The 20,354-nt window shown below is 36.0% G+C and overlaps 3 protein-coding genes across 6 annotated transcripts in view; 2 read left to right on the top strand and 1 right to left on the bottom strand.

Annotated features, from left to right (window-relative positions):
* Nucleotides 1-908, bottom strand: part of M7bp (Myosin-7a binding protein) — a 103,876-nt gene extending 102,968 nt beyond the window's left edge. Inside the window, exon 1 of one of the 4 annotated variants that reach the window (XM_064043474.1) lies at nt 727-908. In XM_064043474.1, the coding sequence (XP_063899544.1) occupies nt 727-830 (104 nt within the window). In that variant the 5' untranslated portion in view covers nt 831-908. The remainder of the gene's footprint in view (nt 1-726) is intronic. The other 3 variants (XM_064043475.1, XM_049836349.2, XM_064043473.1) reach the window with 3 other exon arrangements.
* A 5,925-nt stretch (nt 909-6,833) lies between these two features.
* LOC110381846 (proteasome subunit beta type-2) lies at nt 6,834-19,820 on the top strand. Its single transcript, XM_021342263.3, has 4 exons — nt 6,834-7,037; nt 8,793-8,986; nt 10,288-10,450; nt 18,954-19,820. The coding sequence occupies exons 1-4, from the start codon at nt 6,923-6,925 to the stop codon at nt 19,115-19,117; spliced, it is 636 nt and encodes a 211-aa protein (XP_021197938.1). The 5' UTR covers nt 6,834-6,922; the 3' UTR covers nt 19,118-19,820.
* On the top strand, nt 12,365-18,311 carry LOC126054085 (uncharacterized). Its single transcript, XM_064043472.1, has 2 exons — nt 12,365-13,182; nt 13,795-18,311. Exons 1-2 carry the CDS (start codon nt 12,681-12,683, stop codon nt 17,844-17,846), a joined length of 4,554 nt encoding a protein of 1,517 aa, XP_063899542.1. The 5' UTR covers nt 12,365-12,680; the 3' UTR covers nt 17,847-18,311.
* Nucleotides 19,821-20,354: the final 534 nt, after the last annotated feature.

Here is a 20,354-nt window from a genome sequence, read left to right as displayed (position 1 = left end):
TTTTGATCGACTTTATTGATCAAATACCCCTATGTGCGATGTGACGAAATTACAAAAGCCTACCTTATCTCAGTTTTGAAATGCATAATTAACTAATTATTTTTTATGAGTTCATTAACCTTCCAAACATAGGTAAAATTGCTATAAAAGTCTATTCTTAACTATTAAATTTCAGCGCCCGCAATTATTAAACTTAGAGTTCAGGAAAAATGGTTAATAATTCACGTACCTTATATTAAAAATCAAAATTATGAATTCAAGCGCCCTCTGTATAAAACATTGCAAACTACATGTACTTCTATAGTGAACTGTGTGAACTGTACTCTTGTTACATCAAAATTCTGATAGATGGCGCTATGATGCGTAATGTTTTGCAGTTTCCCGCGCTTATTTTTCATTGTGGGAGGAAAAACGCGAGAGGAAATAAAAATTATAATGTGTAGAAAAAAAACGTTTGATATATCATTTTAAATACCTAATATTATAATAATTCAATTACCTTGTTAAATATATTTTTAATGATAATTTAACACGAATCTGCATTCATTTAATTTCCGACAACTTTTTTGTACCAACAAAAATACCCATTAAGTATTCTACAAAAAAACTGAACATAAAATTATTATATATAAGAGAACATTTACTTAAAATCACCTAAAATTATTATAAAATTCATAAATACCAGCTTTTTATTAAATCTAAAAATATCTATAAAAAATTACTTACTTCGGCCATGTCATCCCATTAGCTACGAGGTAACATACTCCAGACACAATTCCAGCCAGCAGGCCGAGACTCACGCTGGCTGACAAAGATAGTGTGTCTGGCATTCTGTCTGGCAACCTTCACTTGTCACTATTCTCTATCTCTGTTGTAGTTGAGTTCACCACTTCGTATTCAGTCCTTCCATTGTATTGTGGGTTTAAATGCTGATGTACCTGTAAGGAAATAGATAAAATGGTAAATATATTTTTAACCGACGTCTCACAAAGAAGGTGACTAAATACAAGATATAGGTACACAGCGGCAATTTAAAGACACCGACTTGTAGAAACAAAAGCTATTTATTTTTTCTATTTCCATGTTTGGTTATGAAGTTGTTTTTTGGGAAATTTTATACGTAGGTAGATATTGCCACCTTAGACATAATTATAACTTGGACTCGATGGATTACAAAAAATTAATTGCTAGCATACAAAGGGATATTTTACGAGAAACGTTTTAGTCAAATTAAAATAAATTGTAAGTTTTAAAACAACAGTTTAATTTACGTTTACTTATTTCGTGGTTGGACCTTCAAAGGGTCGGGAACGGGATGCCAAAGAAATTGTTGACCACGTCGATAAAAGGGTCGCTCCCACTAAATTCTTGTGATTCCTACACCTAGGATGACATGCCTTGACTTCGTATCGAAAGTTCTAGAGCACATTTTTATTGTAGGTACCTAATAATAATTATACGCAGGTTATATTTAAATTGTTTTGGCAAGAATTTCTAGCTGGGCAAATAAAATAAAACGTTATTACCTAAAGTACACGAGCATTATAATTTAACAAAATAATTTCCTCATTTAAATCACTATTTCCCACATTATGAAGTGGAAACACCTCATAGTCTATTTAAAACTGTAAATATTCATGAAATTAAAAAGAAAAACAGTAAATTAAGTTAAAGCTTATAAATATCAGAATAACGTACACGCAACTTTTATCCATGCGCAGGAAAATGTTCTTTCGGAACGCGGGTGAAACTGCGCACATGATCTAGTATTAATTAAAACTGCATCAATCCATTTATTGCAGCAACCCGGTAACCCAGCAAAAAGTTCGCAAGTAAACAGACCACAGACAAACAATGGATAATCGCTAACTACAGTTGGGCAACCCAATAAGCGAGCTGAGCTTCACACACTATCAGATAGATAGATGCAAGTGATGAACAATGCAGTTCCCAGTACAACGGGATGGCACAATGCGAGTCAAGAGTCATGGGAGACTCTCAGACTGGTGCACTAGGCTTGGGAACGTATTCTGGAAACTGCGAACTAGTGGTATAGTTTTTAATATAGGAATTCGTGCCTGTTCGGTATGGCGTGGTCGGCCCGTGGATGATCTAGACACACGGCAGTGTGTCCGCCAAGTTCGAGCAAAATAAGCGACACACCGGCCGTGGGTTATATTACACGAACCATTTCGGGACAAATTCGACCCCCCTATAACTCAAAATCTATTTTATTTACACATTTCAAATTTCTAGTACCTGTTGAGACCCCCTCACTTATCTAAAATACAAAATTTCATTAATATACCTATTGTAGGTCTTGAGATATTGACGTCAGAAAATCGCTATTTTTACTATACACTCACTGACTGATTCACTGATTCACTGACTCACTCATCAAAAACCTAGACCACTTCCAATGGTCGTATTGACTTGAAATTTGGCATGGAGGTAGGTCTTTATGTCAAGGTAAAGGGAAAAATCTGAAAATGGCCAAGTGTGAGTCGGTTTCAAAATATTGAAGGTGTAAAATACCCAGTGTAAATTTATACCCCTAAGGAACTAAAACGAACTAAATTTATCTATATTTATATAATATATCTTCGAATGGTCGTACCGATCTGAAATTCGTTACAAAGGTTTGTATTTAGTCAAAGTAAAAATCTGAAAACGGCCAAGTGTAAGTCACTTTCGAAAATAACGAATGTGTAACTTTGATCCACGAACATAATATATGATAACATGTCATGTCAGTCAGTTGGTAAATCTAGTCCATTTAGTTAATCTAGCTCATTTCTTTGTAAGAAGCGTAGTATATATTCAAAAATCTGAAAGATAGTATAAATGACACATTTCCTTAACTATCTTAATCATAAGAAAAAAATAAAATAAACAACCTTACAAAAATAAATGAAATCCCACCCAAAACAAAAATGTGAAAGGCTGCCAAGTTCGATAATATGGAAATCCTTCGCCTATAAAAGAAGTGAGATCTGAATAAGTACCAAGTTCCATACACATACTTCAGTTAAAAATAGTTACTTTTTAATAATGTTACTTGGCAAGTTTTAATAGAAAATTAAATACTTGATTCATTGCGTTTAGTAGGTTTATAAGAAGGTGTGTGAAAACTTGCCAAGTAACATTATTAAAAAGTAACTATTTTTAACTGAAGTATGTGTATGGAACTTGGTACTTATTCAGATCTCACTTCTTTTATAGGCGAAGGATTTCCATATTATCGAACTTGGCAGCCTTTCACATTTTTGTTTTGGGTGGTTATCTTGTCATGACGAGTTCCTCCGTGTTTCGGAAGACACGTTAAATGGGTCGGCCAGTTATCATTTGAACATCTTTGGCAGTCTTTACGACTAGTCAGAAGCCAGAGTATCATAACCAGTCTTACCTAGGGGTATCAAGTTGTTCGGATATCTGGGTTAAGGGGGTTAGATGGATAGGCAGTCACTCTATGTAAAACACTTGAACGCAAACGCATACGGTTAGACTAGAAGCTGACCCCAAAACATATTTAGGAAAAGGCAGGTATCACTAATAAGTCAACAATAAGTATTAATAGACAAGTATCACGTTTCTACAATCAATGCACGTGGCATAGATTTATCAAGGCACTTGAAGCTATTGAAACTACTCGTAGATATTGTTTACTGGTAAAGAAACAAAGCTCGTGCTGTTTTCAAATAGTTGTAGGTACATATTTGCAATAATAATTACACAAAACAAAAGTTGATCAAGATGAACACTGAAACATCGATAAAAATCAATCAACCAACACTCAAGAAAATCAAACTACTTCTTTCTACGAAGAAAAACAAAATTGATCACGTTAAAATCTACATCGTGTAGAATTCTTGAACTAACATAAATAATAGCCTACTTGACATCACAATGGCAGTTTACAAACTTTAAAATAACGAAGTCCATTTTGAAAAATCTACATCTTAAATTCTTAATTTAGCTTTATGCTTATCTCAGAAGCAATTACCACTCAATAAAGATAAAGTTACCTAATCCTAATTCCCACGTCTGTTGAATGTCATTGAAGTTATGCAAGTAATTCGTGTCCAAGTGACGAGCAGTGGGTGCTAACATTTACAAGTGCAATAGTTAGGTAAGAGTATGTTCCTCAACATGTCTTGGATGTCGCGGTAATGTGTGAATTTTGGTAAGCGTGGGTGCATTTGTTTGAGATTGTTTCATTAGAAGCTTTGGTAGATGGTAAGGAAATTGTATGTAATTGGTAAAGAAGTCGATAGTTCACCATTTCTTTTGCTACAGAGAAAGAAAAGAAAAGATAGCTCACTAAAACGGCTTCTCTTCATCACTTCATCATTGCGTATTTGGTGGGAAGAAGTGGCGCAAGAAACTCCCCAGCAAAATTATCGTATGCTAAACATATGATAATCGTCGTCAAAGCTGCAGGTATCCCTTAAGTGCCTACTTACACAGGCTTAATTCAAGTAGATAATTTTCCGTATCTTCACTTATACATGTACCTACATAATATTGGCAAATAATAAGTGTAGCCACAAAATTATTTATTGGACACATGATTAAACTTCTAATTTTATAACTAAGCAACGGGGAAATGACATAGCCTCTGATAAACTAATTCGTCTTTTTTACAACGCCACCTACTAGAAAGCTTCAATAAAAGATCATCAATTATTGTAACTTGTCCTTCTTATTTATACTTTGTCATCTAATTTACTAACTCGGCCTCATTTTTCCAAAAACGAGCCAAGAAAAACGAGATCAACGTTGTTCTTGGCTCGTTTTTTTTTTGATGGTAGAATTTAATTTGGATTCATTTTATTTAGCATATTGCCATTTATAACCTTCAATTAAAAAACATTGTATTAAAAATTGAAGTTAGTGACGAAAACGAATCGCTGCAAAACCGACTCCACGTAGTCTTGTCTGCCCTACCCCTAGAGTGCAATTCAAAACCGCGTAGGCGCGGAGGGGCGAGGCGCATGGGACCGCCGGAGCCACGCAGCGCCGGAGCCGTGACAGAGCCATGCTTGCTGCATGTTGCATACTTACTTCCATGCTGGGTCAATTAATATGGGATGTGTTATATTTTAAACAAAAAACTTAGTACGAGTTAAAAAATTAGAAGCTAAATTAATATTTTTATGATGTCACTTAATAGTATTTAAGAAGTTTACTGTTAGAATGCATGCTACAAATTTAGATGCAAAAAAATAAACATCATGCTGAGTTGTATTTAGAGTGGAAGATAACTCGTGGCTATAATAGTATTATTTAGATGCTCGACGCTTTATTAATTGTGGCTGACTTAGTAATTTAGAAGGCAACATAGATTTTTGGGGGCGAATAATGATATTAAAAAGAATCCGGTTTAATTAGCACCCCATATATTTAGTTTGCCAATAAAATACGTCGATAATGGCAACAATTTAAAACCCAAGGCTGCCTCCAGTTTAATAATCCCAACCAGAAAAGTGATAATACTAAAGTCACGAATGTTTTAAGTTTAGTAATTTTATGATTCTTTGAACATATTGTTAATGTTTATTTTGCCATATATCTTTGCACATCAGTAGGTTTACACCTGTGGTTTACACAATATTTAAGTACCTAATACCTTAGTGTCAACCTTGGCTTCAAAGGATTCGGTACAAATAGATTATGGAAATATTTGCAACAGACCGCTTGCATTTACCTCTCCTATATTGCGTAAAATTATTTGTAATGACTTCTTTGCAACTTAGTTCTTGTAAACAAGTACATAGTTTTATCAAAACTACTCTAAGCCAACCTGGGGCCCGATTCTCCTAAGTTAATAATGTCAAAATCTAATAGAAATCGAATCGCAATATGATCGCAATAGCCGTTTTAACCATATCGGGCATTCTGCTACTAATAAAAGACCAATCGTATTCGATTGACATTTGATTGGTGTGCGATTGGTCTGCTATTTTGGTGATTTTGGTCTATACGGTAGTTTGCTGTACAATCATTTTGCAATCGTAAATCATTTGCAGACAAAATGATTCATTATTGAATGACAGAAAAGGATAAAAACGTTTATTTCAAAAGAAAAAATAGCGGAATGCCACATACGCTTCAATCGTAATCGAGTCGGGATTGGATCTCAGTCGAATCGAGTCGAACGTCAATCGAAGGTCGCTTAAGTAAAATTAGGAGAATCGGGCCTCTGTCTTATCCTAATTTAATTCGCGGCACCGGCTGACACGATATGGCTATGTGTTGTGAGGAAGGTTTTCGGCATAAACGTGATGGTTCACACATTATTGCCACCAAAAATCATAAGAACTAAAATTGCTGGCAATAATGCAGTGCTAAGCAGGAAGTATACCACAGTTACATTTCTATCAAAGCCACAGACTCATAACGGGCATCCCGCTACCAGGCCTATAGATCAGATTGTTCGCAACAGTTATAATAACTATATTACTGACGCTTATTGATCGTTATCATGAAAGAAGATGACTTAATTTCTTTGTTTTCCTTTGTTTTCACTTAAGGAAAGTAGGTGCTCACTTTATGTTATTTACTTTGTATTGAAAAGACATCCTCATTATTTGCTGGGGCAGTTTCAAAATGCAGCTGACTATCAGTGTTCTACTAGGAGCGACTGCCTATCAGACCTCCTGAACCCAGTTAACCGGGCAAGCTGATACTCCTAGCAGGGCCATTAAAATAAGTGCCACATGGTATTGCGATTCCGTATTTTGCTAAAAAGATAAACCAAATGGACAACCTCTTTAGACAAAAACCCAAAGATAATGCAAATTATATCTGTCATTATATACTTCATGAAATAAATGTCAATGTCGTAGACTTTTTGAATTACATATTTTTTGTGACGATGCAATTTTTTACTTGAATATTAAGTTGTTTGTGATAGACTACAATGATGCCTAATTCCAGTCTTTATTTCCAATGTCTGATGGGCATGCAATGTAAGGACTTCGCCATAATAGCCGCCGATCAGACCAACACACAGAGCATTATCGTCATGAAACATGGTATTGTATTACATTGCTTTATTTTACTTGATTTTATTGAATTGTATTAAGATGTTTGGTGACAAAGGTTCTCTTTGTAAGAATGAAATCCTTACTAGGTAATGTAATAAATGCGAAAGTAACTCTATTTTTGTTACGCAATCACGACAAAACTGCTGAAGCGGTTGGGATGAAATTTGATGGAGCTGTAGGTACCCTGAAGACGGATATGAGTACTCCTGCTCTGGCTGATTTGAATAGTTTCCAGTAACGGTGGTAGGTAAAGAATGCTAGTGGAATGCTAATCTATGAAATAGATCATTTCTTGATTGAGCATTGCACTGACTTAAATTACTATTTTCGCAATTTCAACCGTATTCATCATCATTTGCGCGTATTTTAATGTTAGGTAAAGTTCTCACACGATCAAGCATACGCATTTATCAGTACGCTTGCTCAAAGCAGATTGAAGGGGACCTGATTAGAATGACGAAATTTTAGAATTTAACTTTAAACTACGACAATTTAGCCTTCCTATATTTTTTTTACCTATCCTTAAATTTTTTTCAGGGGCTTTTATTCAGGGAATATGCCAGCCCTGTACTAGTGCCTAATTATTGTGATCCTCCAATATAGAACTATATCATCACACATTGTCATAATATCGATCCAAAGGGTTTTACGTCGGTAATGTTTTCAAAGGGTTTTACGTCATGCTTTTCTAAAATATTATGAAAGAAAGTTAACACAATGTCTTTGGAATCTCCTGTTATTACGAATGTAGTCTACATTTTATAAACATCTTGTATTTTCAGCTAAATAGTTGCCATTGTTTCTGTCATTTTGTATGAATAGAAACATTATTTCTATCAGAATGAGGTCTAGCTTCCCATTGTTATCTATTGATGCTAATTGTTTTTCCTTCTGGTAACATTGAGATTGGTCGTTACAAACGAGTACTTTACTGTTCGTTTTGAAATGAATTTCCTTCTTACACTCTAGGATATTGTCTCCTGCTCACAAAAGTGGACAAACCTCTCTTTGTCGCTATGTATCCTACATGGTGGTGGTATCAGCTTTCCCGATAATTACTATCCACTTAGCTTCATCTTCAATGTCGCTCTCGGACGTCACAGATTTCATTATTTGACACAAATATTTTTGGAAACACAAATATAGCTTGATATCGAACAATAAGTAGTTCAAATGAGCATTACATAAGTCTAGTACCTACGTTACTACGTTATTGCTTGCTTATCGCTCTAAATGAGGTGAAAAACTATTTTCATGGTCGGCTATTTACAGCTTCCATTGATTGTATTACAAAATTACCTTGAAAATTATCAGTATCCATCTATTTTGAGATATTTTTAAATTACCTGTTTTTGGTTTAATTCGCATTTTGATCAGTTTTCTGGCATTTATTCTAGTTAATCTATGTTTCTATGCGTTCTTCGAACAATTTCCATATAGACGTACTTAGGTAGGAAGGTATACCTACTGATTTTGTCCTAGCAAATTCTACCGGTTTCCGTAACAAATTGTCGGGTAAATAAATAATCATATTACTGCACTACCGAAAGGTCCCTTAAGAGTCCCTTTTAAGTAAGGGGTGTAACTTATTCAAAATTATCTTAGCTACCAATTTTTTTACGAGTTTTAAATACATACGTATATTAAAATCAAAAAAAACACACCAAACTTTCACATACCATTTGATCTCCCGTAAAAATTACAAATCTCCCCACCCAGCCTCAAATTGCCATTGTTTTTCAGACGAGAACAAACTGTACCACATGTCGAATGACCTGGTGATGGGCGCCATAGGTGACCCGGGAGACAGGGTGCAGTTCGCCCAGTTCGTCGCCAAGAATGTGCAGCTGTATAAGATGAGGAACGGATACCAGCTGACCGCTGCAGCCGCCGTGCATTTTACTAGGAAGACGCTCATGGAAGCTTTGAAAGGAGGGGTGAGTAGACTCTGATTAGTATAAAGTAATCTGTGTTGTTTGTGACTTGATCTTTTTCTTGCTTGTTCAGGATAACATAAAGTAAACGGTAAACGGTTGAATGATGTTGCCATTTGCTTATCAATACCAAACTAAAGATGGAGTACTTCATCTTCCCAGCAAAAACACATAGGAAGTGGTGAAGGGTGGGCGTTTTGGGGGCTGTCTTTTGTAAATTTGACGTTCAAAAAGTGCTGATTTTCAGTCGACAAACGATAGTATCAAACGCTTTTGGTTAGACTGTCGTTGATTCTACGATTTTCTCTTATCTAAATTGAGAGATTTTATGTCACACAAATATGATCATAAACCTCTGCAATGATTCTGCAATCTTGAATAACGTATGTGGAAAGTCTAGTCTCAGTGATAATTATTTTATCACTTATATTTTCCCAAATGATATTTGGTTTTCTAGTTTCCAGTACCTATGTGTTACTTGCTAACCTAGATTCTTTAATACCTAATTAGCTTCCCGTGACATAAATTGATTATGTAACACTGAATTTTTCAAATCGGTCGATTAGCTCCTAAGATTAGCGCATCCAAACAAACAAAATTTACAACATTATAAATACGAGGATTATGTTTGAATACCTATTGTCATTATCAAGATATTCTAAACAAAGAGTAGTACATATTTAGAAGAGAAAGTACTTGTATATAAAATTAATATTCCATCATTTCTGTCTCGCGAAATGGAACCATGAGTTTATTTAACAATTTGGGTGCCATTTTGAAAAAAAAACACGTGACTATCATTTACATAGTTTGTGTGTCTGTGTGTGTGTGTGTGTGTGTGTGTCATGAAGATGTACGTACAGATATATCAACACATAGGTATGAAGATGCAAAGCACTTTCGTCCGCACATAATAATTACGTTTTCTGTAACACTTTCGTATACGAATAGTAATGTGGGCGCTAATTATAGACACTAATTTAATTAACTTTTCAAGAATTAAGCGCTCTTGTATTTTTATTTTGTTAGTTTGTAACGATCTTCTGTGTGTTGTATGTTATTTTTGCATATTACTGACCAGCCTCCCTTTGTAGGATCGGAACACTGACTTGATCCTAATCCTCAAAAAGTCCGTAAAATATACAAATATTTACCATTATTCCAACTAATCTAATCTTTGTCTAGTCTCTGTAAAAAAATGCAAATAAATAGTTTATCAACTCTACTAATGTTCCCAAAGTAAATAAAGTGCTTAAGTCTAATATACCTACTCGTGCCTTTGCTATTAACTTATTTTCCCTCAGAACCCATCGATGGTGAACCTGCTGTTAGCCGGTTATGACGAGATAGAAGGTGGACAGCTGTACTCGGTGGACTTCTTAGCGTCCAGTGTGAGGGTACCCTTCGGAGTCCACGGCTTCGGTGGTCTACTCAGCCTCGGTATAATAGACAGAAACCATAAGCCTGGTGAGTTTACTTAAGTACCTATATCATAAATACCACGAGACTGTACTCAAAATCGGAATCATTTATTCAAACATGGCTCTAAAACAGTAGGTACTTTTGGAACTTCAAAATGGGCAAAGACACCCTTCACGACTGCTGTTTTTTTGTTTTTGCTGGGAAGAAGTGGCTCAACAAAGGCTATTCCAAAGAAGGTGAACACAATACCGACCATACTTAAATGGCTTGGGAACAGGGCAAGAAGAAGTAGATAAACACTGACGTTCAGTACCGTAAGGGGGAACAAACAAATGTTTCTCTTAACTCTCACATTATATATTTCTTCTTCGCAGGTCTGCTGGTAGAAAATTCTTTAGAAATAAACAGTACCTTTGTACTCAATCCAGAAAACTACCGTCCCATTGCACTTCTCAGTATATTATCAAAAATTCTTGAAAAGGTAGTAAATTCTCGGCTAGTTGATTTTCTTGAAAAAAACAACATAATATCAGAAAGACAATTCGGCTTTAGAAAGGGAAAATCTACAGAGGATGCTGCTCTTTTACTATCGAAATCTATAGCCAACTGCATAGAAAAAGGGGACCGATGCATGGCAGTCTTTTTAGACTTGGCCAAAGCCTTTGACACCATCTCCACAGACCTGCTTCTCAAAAAGCTAGATGCCTCCGGCATTAGAGGCTTACCGCTGGAGTGGTTCCGTAGTTATCTCACCAACCGAAGCCAGTATGTTAAATCAGGATCTTATTCCAGTAGCAAGCTTCCCATTAACTTTGGAGTTCCGCAGGGAAGTCTACTAGGCCCAACACTCTTCACCATATACATGAACGACATACTCAATTTAAACCTACCAAACGCAGAACTCATATCATATGCCGATGACACAGTAATCTCATTTCAAGCTAAAACCTGGGAACAGTTGTATTCCCAGGCAGAGGAGGCATTGACAATAGTAGCACATACACTAAACTACAACCTATTAACCTTAAATATCAAAAAAACAAAAGCAATTACATTTTTCAAAACTGTAACATCCAGTCCGCCTTCTCACCTCTCATTAAAATTTCACACATGCCCATCAAACACACCAAAAGATAGCTGCTCATGCGAACATATACAACGGACTCACTCTATCCGGTACCTCGGCCTTCTCATCGACGAAAATCTATCGCACAAAGAACACATCCAAACACTATCATCACGAGTCAGGAAGCTCATCTACATAATGAAAAAACTCAGAGACAGGACATTGAAAGATACGCAGCGCATGGTCTATCATGCTATATGTCAATCCGTAATTCAATATGGTATATCAATATGGGGAGGAGCAGGCAAAACCACTCTCATAGAACTCGAGAGAGCCCAAAGAGCGGTCATCAAGGTACTTCTCAAGAAGCCATTCTTATATCCCACAGACACCTTATTTAATGAATTTAAAGTCCTCCGCGTTCGACAACTTTATATTCTGAATGCATATCTACACACATACAAAAATCTAAAAAAAAGGCCGGACTACTATACACTGACATCAAAAAGAACTTTCCATGTCCCAGTACCACGCACCACCTCCCTCCTAGCCAGAAGATGTCCTACATTCCTACACACCACAATATTCAACAACGTCAACCGTAGTATACCCGGATCCTCTAATGAACTCTCTTTTTACTCTTGCAAGAAGGTAATCAAAAAACTGTTATTGGGACTCACATACAAGGAAACCGAAAGTATTCTAACTACCTCAACAACACTCGAAAGGACACACTAGTATACATATAATCACACACACCAACATAAACACCTATCATCACACACAAAAACAACTCTACACTACTATCAAAACCCACAGACACGCACTACACACACTCAAACACCAACCACCACACACAGCCCACACAAATAAATCTCAATGTCTATATAACTGTTTAGTTAGATTCGTCAACTCCATTCACTCCAGTGATTATACTAGTTCCTTGTTCCTATGTTTACAGTCCACTCTTGTAATTCATTCCTTGGTACATTTTGACAGTACGAATATATTTTTTCCGTGTGCAAGACGTTGTTTTATTTTCAAGAAATTGATCAAGCAAAGTTTTAAGGAACCAAGCAAGTAATCCTACATATTTGTGGTCCTTCGAGCCGGATTCGATAATCGCCGCTTATCAGTGAGAAAAATTCAACGTCTTTTCAAATATTCGTACTCACTTTCTCAAATCTTTCACACGCCATTTTGGACGTCATGGACAATATCATAAAATATCAGAAGAATCTCATTGAGAATTTAGGAAAAGCAGAGAGAAATTACAAAAAAACACCGAAAGAAAGGATAAAAAGGACATATTTAGAAACAAGGTTAGAAAATTTAGAAGAACTTTGGAAAGAATTTAAAGATGGTCACAAAGCCATACTTACAAAAGCCACGCCGAAAGATCGAGAAGATTCATATTTCACTGAAGATATGTGCGAACAGTTCGAGGAATCTTACGTTTCCTATAAAACGTCACTGAAAGAAGCCTTACAACAGTATATTACGTCGAGCTCATCGGAAACGACGGGAACATCGAAGTCAACAATAATTTCAAATGAAAGTGAAGCCAAATTACCTCGAGTTCAGTTGCCCACCTTCAGCGGAAGATATGTGGAATGGCAGTCGTTCTGCGATATGTTTACGTCACTAGTGCACAATAACAAAAAGTTGTCGGCCGTTCAAAAATTACATTATCTGAAAGGGAACCTGTCAGGTGAACCAGAATTGCTTTTACGTAATTTTTCCATTACAGAATCCAACTATGAAGAAGCCTGGCAATGCCTGATTAAGCGTTATGAAAATAAGCGTTATAATTGTAATTCTATTATGAAAATGATGTTCGCCCAAAAACCGGTAACTACAGAATCTTCCAGTGCAATTAGAAATTTACTAGATACAACCTCATCTTGTCTAAAGTCGTTAAGTAGTATGGGCATAAACAACGAACAAATAAATGATGTGTTTGTCATCTACCTTGTAGTTTCCAGACTTGATGCAGAATCCATAAAGCAGTGGGAGTATCATCTAGGTTTGTTAAATGATAATCTGCCAACATGGGCACAACTGTCAGAGTTTTTAGAATCTAGATTCAGGTCATTAGAAATGGTAGATTTTAACAAAGTGCGTAATAACACCAACACAAAATCTAAATCTTTCCACGGTTCAATTAAAAATAGTACAAGTCATTCTAACGTATGTACCATGTGTAAAGGTGAACATTCTTTACCCTATTGCAAGGAATTTAGTCAACTTAGTGTAAAAGATAGGCAGGATTATGTCAAGAATAATAATTTGTGTTTTAATTGTCTCTCTCCATCCCATCCAGTTATTAAATGTCGCAATTCAATGAGCTGCAAACGATGTGGCAGAAGGCACCACTCATTACTGCATTTCGATCGAGAGGAGAGTGGTGTACCAAATAGCGTGAGCGTTTTAGCGCAGAGCGAGTCAACCAGTCCTGTAAGTACATCTATTTCTACAAACTTTTCGAGTGAAACTCTAGAACCAAGTCAAGTTTTGTTAGCTACTGTGTCAATTTGGGCATATAACGAGCACGGGTACAAGCAACCATTGAGAGGATTATTAGATCAGGGATCGCAAGCATCGTTTATCAGTGAATCGGTGGTTCAGTTACTTGGACTTCCCCGTAAGCGTATTAGTGGTACAATTACGGGCATTGGGGGTAGTGACCACATTAGTGTCAAGTATATGGTTTCTCTTCAAGTGGCTTCACGTCACAACCCTGGGGCTTCAATCCAAGTAAATGCATACGTTTTGCGATCGGTTACGTCATTACTTCCTTCAACCGAGCTACAGGCTCCTGATTGGCTACATTTAGAGAAAATACCACTAGCTGATCCAGGTTATGCTACACCAAGTAAAATTGATATTCTTCTAGGGGCAGAGGTATACAGTGAGATTTTATTAGATGGCATCATTCGTCACAATAAAATATTGGCCCAAAACACTACCTTGGGTTGGGTATTGTCAGGGAAAGTGTCAACCAATCCTCCTTCTACTCACCATGGAATAATAACCATGCATTTGCACTTAGGTGGCGATGAGCTGCTAAGGAAATTCTGGGAAATGGAAAATGAGCCCAACTTAATTCATAAAAGGATGACGGATGTGGAACAAAGATGTGAAGAATATTATAACAAGACAACAACAAGAGATGAGGAGGGGAGTTTTATAGTCAAACTGCCTTTTGATAAAGAAGATCCAGAGTGTCAATATGGAAATTCAGTAGTAATAGCCAAAAGAAGATATGAATTTTTAGAGAAGAAGCTACAAAAGGATCCCAAATTAAAGGAAGAGTACAACAAGGTTCTACAAGAATATATTACAATGAATCACATGATACAAATAAAAGAAGAAGAGGTAGATAATCCCAAAGCAGTTTATCTTCCACACCATGCCGTAGTTAAAGAAGACAAGGACACCACAAAGGTACGAGTAGTTTTTGACGCTTCCTGTAAAGGACTGAACAACATTTCACTTAATGACAATCTCATGGTGGGTCCTAAGTTACAACAAGATTTAAGACATATTGTAATGCGCTGGAGAAGCCACAGGATCTGCATAGTAGCAGATTTAGTCAAGATGTTCCGAATGGTGAAAGTCAGTTCAGAAGACACGGACTTCCAAAGGATTTTATGGAGACCTCAATCAGATCAGCCATTACAACATTTCAGATTACTACGAGTAACCTTCGGTACGGCTTGTGCTCCATATTTAGCAGTAAAAACTCTTCAGAGGTTAGCTGATGAAGAACAAGCCAGATATCCTACAGCATCTAGTATTACTAAAAAGGATTATTACATGGACGATCTCCTGACCGGCTGTGAGACGCTACAAGAGGCTAAACACATATATAATGAAATGAACAAGTTAATGAACAGTGGTGGCTTCGAACTACAGAAATTCAGCAGCAATAACCAAGACTTGTTAACATATATTGGTGAAGACAATAACAGCGATAATGATTCATTAAAATTAAAATCAACTCCTATCATGAAGATACTAGGATTGAAATGGCACAGGAATTTAGATTGTTTTCAGTATTCAGTTGATTTACCAGAAGTGAAGCAGCCTATTACTAAACGGCAAGTATTATCAGAGGTGGCCAGATTGTATGACCCATTGGGATGGATCGCTCCTGTGATAATTACAGCAAAAATATTTATCCAAAAGGTATGGAAGTCAAAGCTTGATTGGGATGACACACTGACACCAGATTTAGTGAATGAATGGTTACAATTTAGAACGAGTTTGATACATTTACAGCAAATAAACATACCACGATGGTACTGTTTCAGTCCAGGACAAAGAATTGAGTTACATGCATTTGCAGATGCTTCAAAAGTAGCGTATGGTGCTGCTGTATACATTCGTATTATAAAAAATGATAACGAAATTTGTGTGAGTTTAGTCTCAGCAAAGAGTAAGGTTGCTCCTATTGAGAAAGAAATATCAATTCCTAGATTGGAACTATGCGGAGCAGTTCTAGCAGCAAAGTTGCTATTTGAAGTTGCACAAATAATGAACATTCCAAAGGAGAACTTATATGCCTGGTCTGACTCGACAATAGTCTTAGCATGGCTGAGAGGAGGCTCTAGTCGTTGGACTACTTTTGTGAGTAATCGCGTTTCAGAAATTCTTAACATTTTAGATTCAACGCAATGGAGGCATGTTACTACTGATTTTAATCCAGCTGACTGTGTATCAAGAGGCCTAGCTGCACAAGATTTATCACAACATTTGTTATGGTGGTCGGGACCTTCTTGGCTTTCACAATCCAGTATAGAGTTTGACAATTTTGACATAATAGAAGACACTCATGAAGAAGAAAGACATTCAGCCTTGACAGCCTTACCTGTATTTAATAATGAATTCATCTGGACTATGTTTTCCACACTATCAAAAACATTAAAAGCTATATCTTATTGGAGAAGAGTTTTACAGAATTTGAGACTACCTAAGGAAAAGAGGAAATTATATACAAATGTTGTTACACCATCAGAATTAAAGGAGAGTTTAATTGTATGCATCAAACAAGTTCAAGAAGAGTATTTTAGTGAAGATATAAAGCAATTAAAGCTAAAGAAATTTGTGGCTAAGAGGAGTAAACTACGTACGCTTTGTCCCATTCTTGATGAGAATGGGATTCTAAGAGTCGGTGGTCGAATTGACAAGTCACAAGTAAGGTATGACACGAAGCATCCTATAGTTCTTCCAGCTAAGAGCCATCTTACGAAGCTTATCGTGAGTGAGGCTCATCTTAGAACGCTTCATGGTGGACCTCAAGCTATGTTGTGCTATTTGAAAACGAAATATTGGATATTGAGAGCCAAGGAGGTAGTTAAAGGTCATTATAGATCGTGTGTTAAATGTTTGAGATATTCTAAGTCTAAAACTGACCAATTGATGGGGCAGATTCCAGAAGTCAGATTGAAGCCAACCCGGCCTTTTAAATCATCTGGTTGTGATTATATGGGTCCCATAAATCTTAAATTTTCTACTGGAAGAGGAGCTAAAACCTATAAAGGATATGTTTGTTTATTTATTTGTATGAGTACTCGAGCTATTCATTTGGAGGTTGTAACTGATTTGTCTTCAAAGGCTTTCATTGCAGCGTTTAGGCGTTTCACCGCACGAAGAGGTCATTGTCAGGATTTGTTTAGTGATAATGGTACTAATTTTGTTGGTGCAAATAGACAGCTTCGTGAGATGTTCGATCGTGCTAAGTCATCTTTGCCTCGTGAGGTAGAATATTTATTGAGCTTGGAACAAACAACGTGGCATTTCATACCTCCACATGCCCCTAATTTTGGAGGTCTGTGGGAGGCTGGAGTACGTAGTGTTAAAACACATTTATATAAAGTAATAGGTGATAGCACTCTCACTTATGAGGAGCTATCGACCGTTTTAACACAAGTTGAGGCTTGTCTCAACTCTCGACCGATTACAGTAATGAGTGATGATCCTAATGAGCCCCAAGCTTTAACACCGGGACATTTTCTTGTAGGTGAGCCATTGATTAATATTCCTGATGAAGATAACTCTAATCATAACATTGTAGGTCTTGATAGGTGGAGATTAACACAAAAAATAGTCAATAATTTCTGGAAACGTTGGTATAAAGAATATTTAGTTAATTTAAATCAAAGACATAAATGGAACGTTAAAACATCTGAGCCTGAAGTTGGTGATGTAGTAATTTTAAAGGATGATGGTATTCCACCTGCTAAATGGATTCTTGGCAAAATAATTAAAAAATATTACGGCCCAGATAATATTTCACGTGTAGTATTAATTAAGTGTAAGAAGGGCGAATTGAAACGCCCCATAAGCAAACTTTGTTTTTTACCTAAATAAAACTATTGTTTAGTTTTTTCTTGTAAATTCACTTGCTAAATGTTATGTTATGAATACAGTTTAAGTTTATTTGGGTGTTGTTGGACCCATTAAGTCTAATTGTTTAATTTTCTGATAGATTTTAAGTTTCACCTTATAAGTGTTATCTTGATATAATGGAAAGTAAGTTAGTGGTCATTGTTTTATCTGAGTATTTCACGGTGGGCGGATTTTGTACACAAGATAGTAATTGTTATTTAGCTTTGATACTCACGTTGAATACTCATGTTAATTAATTTAAGTTTGTGTTCTGTTTCTCGAGTTGAAAGTACTACGTCCTTTGGTGGGCGGTATGTTTAGTTAGATTCGTCAACTCCATTCACTCCAGTGATTATACTAGTTCCTTGTTCCTATGTTTACAGTCCACTCTTGTAATTCATTCCTTGGTACATTTTGACAGTACGAATATATTTTTTCCGTGTGCAAGACGTTGTTTTATTTTCAAGAAATTGATCAAGCAAAGTTTTAAGGAACCAAGCAAGTAATCCTACAATAACAGACATATACAAGAACTTGTTTTCTATTGATTATTATTATTTTTTTTAAGATTTTTTCCTATCCTTTACTTAATTGTCCAGAGAGACACAATTTGTTTGCATGAAAAAGCAATTTATGTTTTTAGTTTTTGATCTCATTTAATTTAATTTTAATTGTTCAGAGAAAGACAACTATTTTTATGTTTAAGTTTTTGATCTCACTTTATATTCGTTAATATAGTTTTATAAGCTTCTAATTGTCCACTTCTTACATTACAAAGTAAACATTATCTGACCTAGAGAAAAACTCAATGTATAAACTGTCATGTGATCACAACGTAGGTCCCCAAGATACAGGCAGCGCCTAGTTTGGGGACCACAGAACCTATGAAAATGTCTCCAATAGAGAAGTTACAGCGAACATTTGTAATAATTTACTTTAATTTTATAAACGTGACTCATTAATGTAACTGTGGATCAATAAATTTTATTATTATTAAAAAAAAAAAAAGAAAAAAAAAAAATTGTATTATGCAATGTCTGTGTGTGTAAATAAAGAATAAAATAAACTAACATAATCTCTTGTCCCCAGAGCTAAAAGAGTTCGAAGCCTACGAGATAATAAAGCAGTGCGTTCACGAGGTTCACACAAGACTGTTCGTGAGCCTGCCAAACTTCCTCGTGAAGGTGATCAACAAGGACGGCATCAAAGATATGCCCATCATCACACCAGCCACCTACATAACGAAGCCTTAACTTTCTAGAATGTGCCTAGAAACCCAGTAGACGTTTCTGGTAACCTAGTGGAAGTTTTTAGTAACCTAGTGATCCAAGGAGTGTGACGAGAGAATCGCAATGGCGATAGTGTTCGGTGCAACACAAAACTACAATTTTTTTTTGTTTTTGTCTTGTAAAAGTAATACTTTTGGGCAATAAAGGACTGTCTTGTTGCCGATTGTCTCCACGAGAGAGACAATCGGCCATTATTATTGCCTTAAAGAAGAGTGAAGAGATTATAGAAATACGATGTTCTTATAATATACACTCTCTTGAGCTAGAGAGTTGCTATTGCAGAAAATGTATTGAAATTATGAAATGAAAGCTTCGATTCAATCGCTTGAAGAGATGGTCCCATACTGCCATATAATAATCTAGTTTTGAAATAGTCTGAAAGAACATAACATCATAGAGGCTCCTCGCTTCCCGTACACAAAGCTACGGGAATAGTCGTCGAGATAAGGGATGGAAACCTTACGTGAAAATTATCGATACGATTATTCGACGAAAGTGACAGACTCGATGCGATTCTCTCGTCTGTAAAAATAACGCTTACTAACAATACAAACTTAGTGATTGTGAAAACTGTGGCTTATCACTTAAGATCTGTTTTGACGTCAGTTTATATTTGTTACGTAACGTTGTTTTATTTGTAGATGTGATATAAATGGATTTTACAATGTCTCGCGTGTTTATTTTTATATCTTTCGCTTATTTGTTTTTTCGTCTCAAGTGTTTAATGCTGATGTTACGATTTAGACTGCAGTAACTGCTTTATTTTTTGCAGAGCTTAGTAAAAAGTATAATTTTTATTCCTCATCATCATCATCATATCAGCCAATTGCAGTCCATTTCTGAAGATAGGCCTCCCCCAATTAACTCCTACCATCCTGGGGCTTTTTGTCACCTTCTTCAAAACTTTTATCCATAATATTTGCTAAACCTAACGATAGCCTAAATATTAGAAATAGGTACTTACTAAGAATCTGAAATCTAAGACAATATTGAGTCACTGAATTACAGGTTGCTAAACATAAGATAATTCTGGACAATTGGACCGGATCGTTACAAAAACGAATCGAATTGTAACACCTGTAATGTGCCGCACAGTTTGAACGCGTGTTTCAGATAATTGCTTCATTTGTAGCATTTATCTATCTACAAGACAAACCAGCTTAAATTGGTTGACTTGTCATGGCATGTTATCCTTTAGGAT

This window comes from Helicoverpa armigera, chromosome 3 (assembly GCF_030705265.1).
Source record: "Helicoverpa armigera isolate CAAS_96S chromosome 3, ASM3070526v1, whole genome shotgun sequence".
Lineage (NCBI taxonomy): Eukaryota > Metazoa > Arthropoda > Insecta > Lepidoptera > Noctuidae > Helicoverpa > Helicoverpa armigera.
The sequence above is the reverse complement of the archived record's forward strand: the minus strand, read 5'-3'. Positions and strand labels throughout refer to the sequence as shown.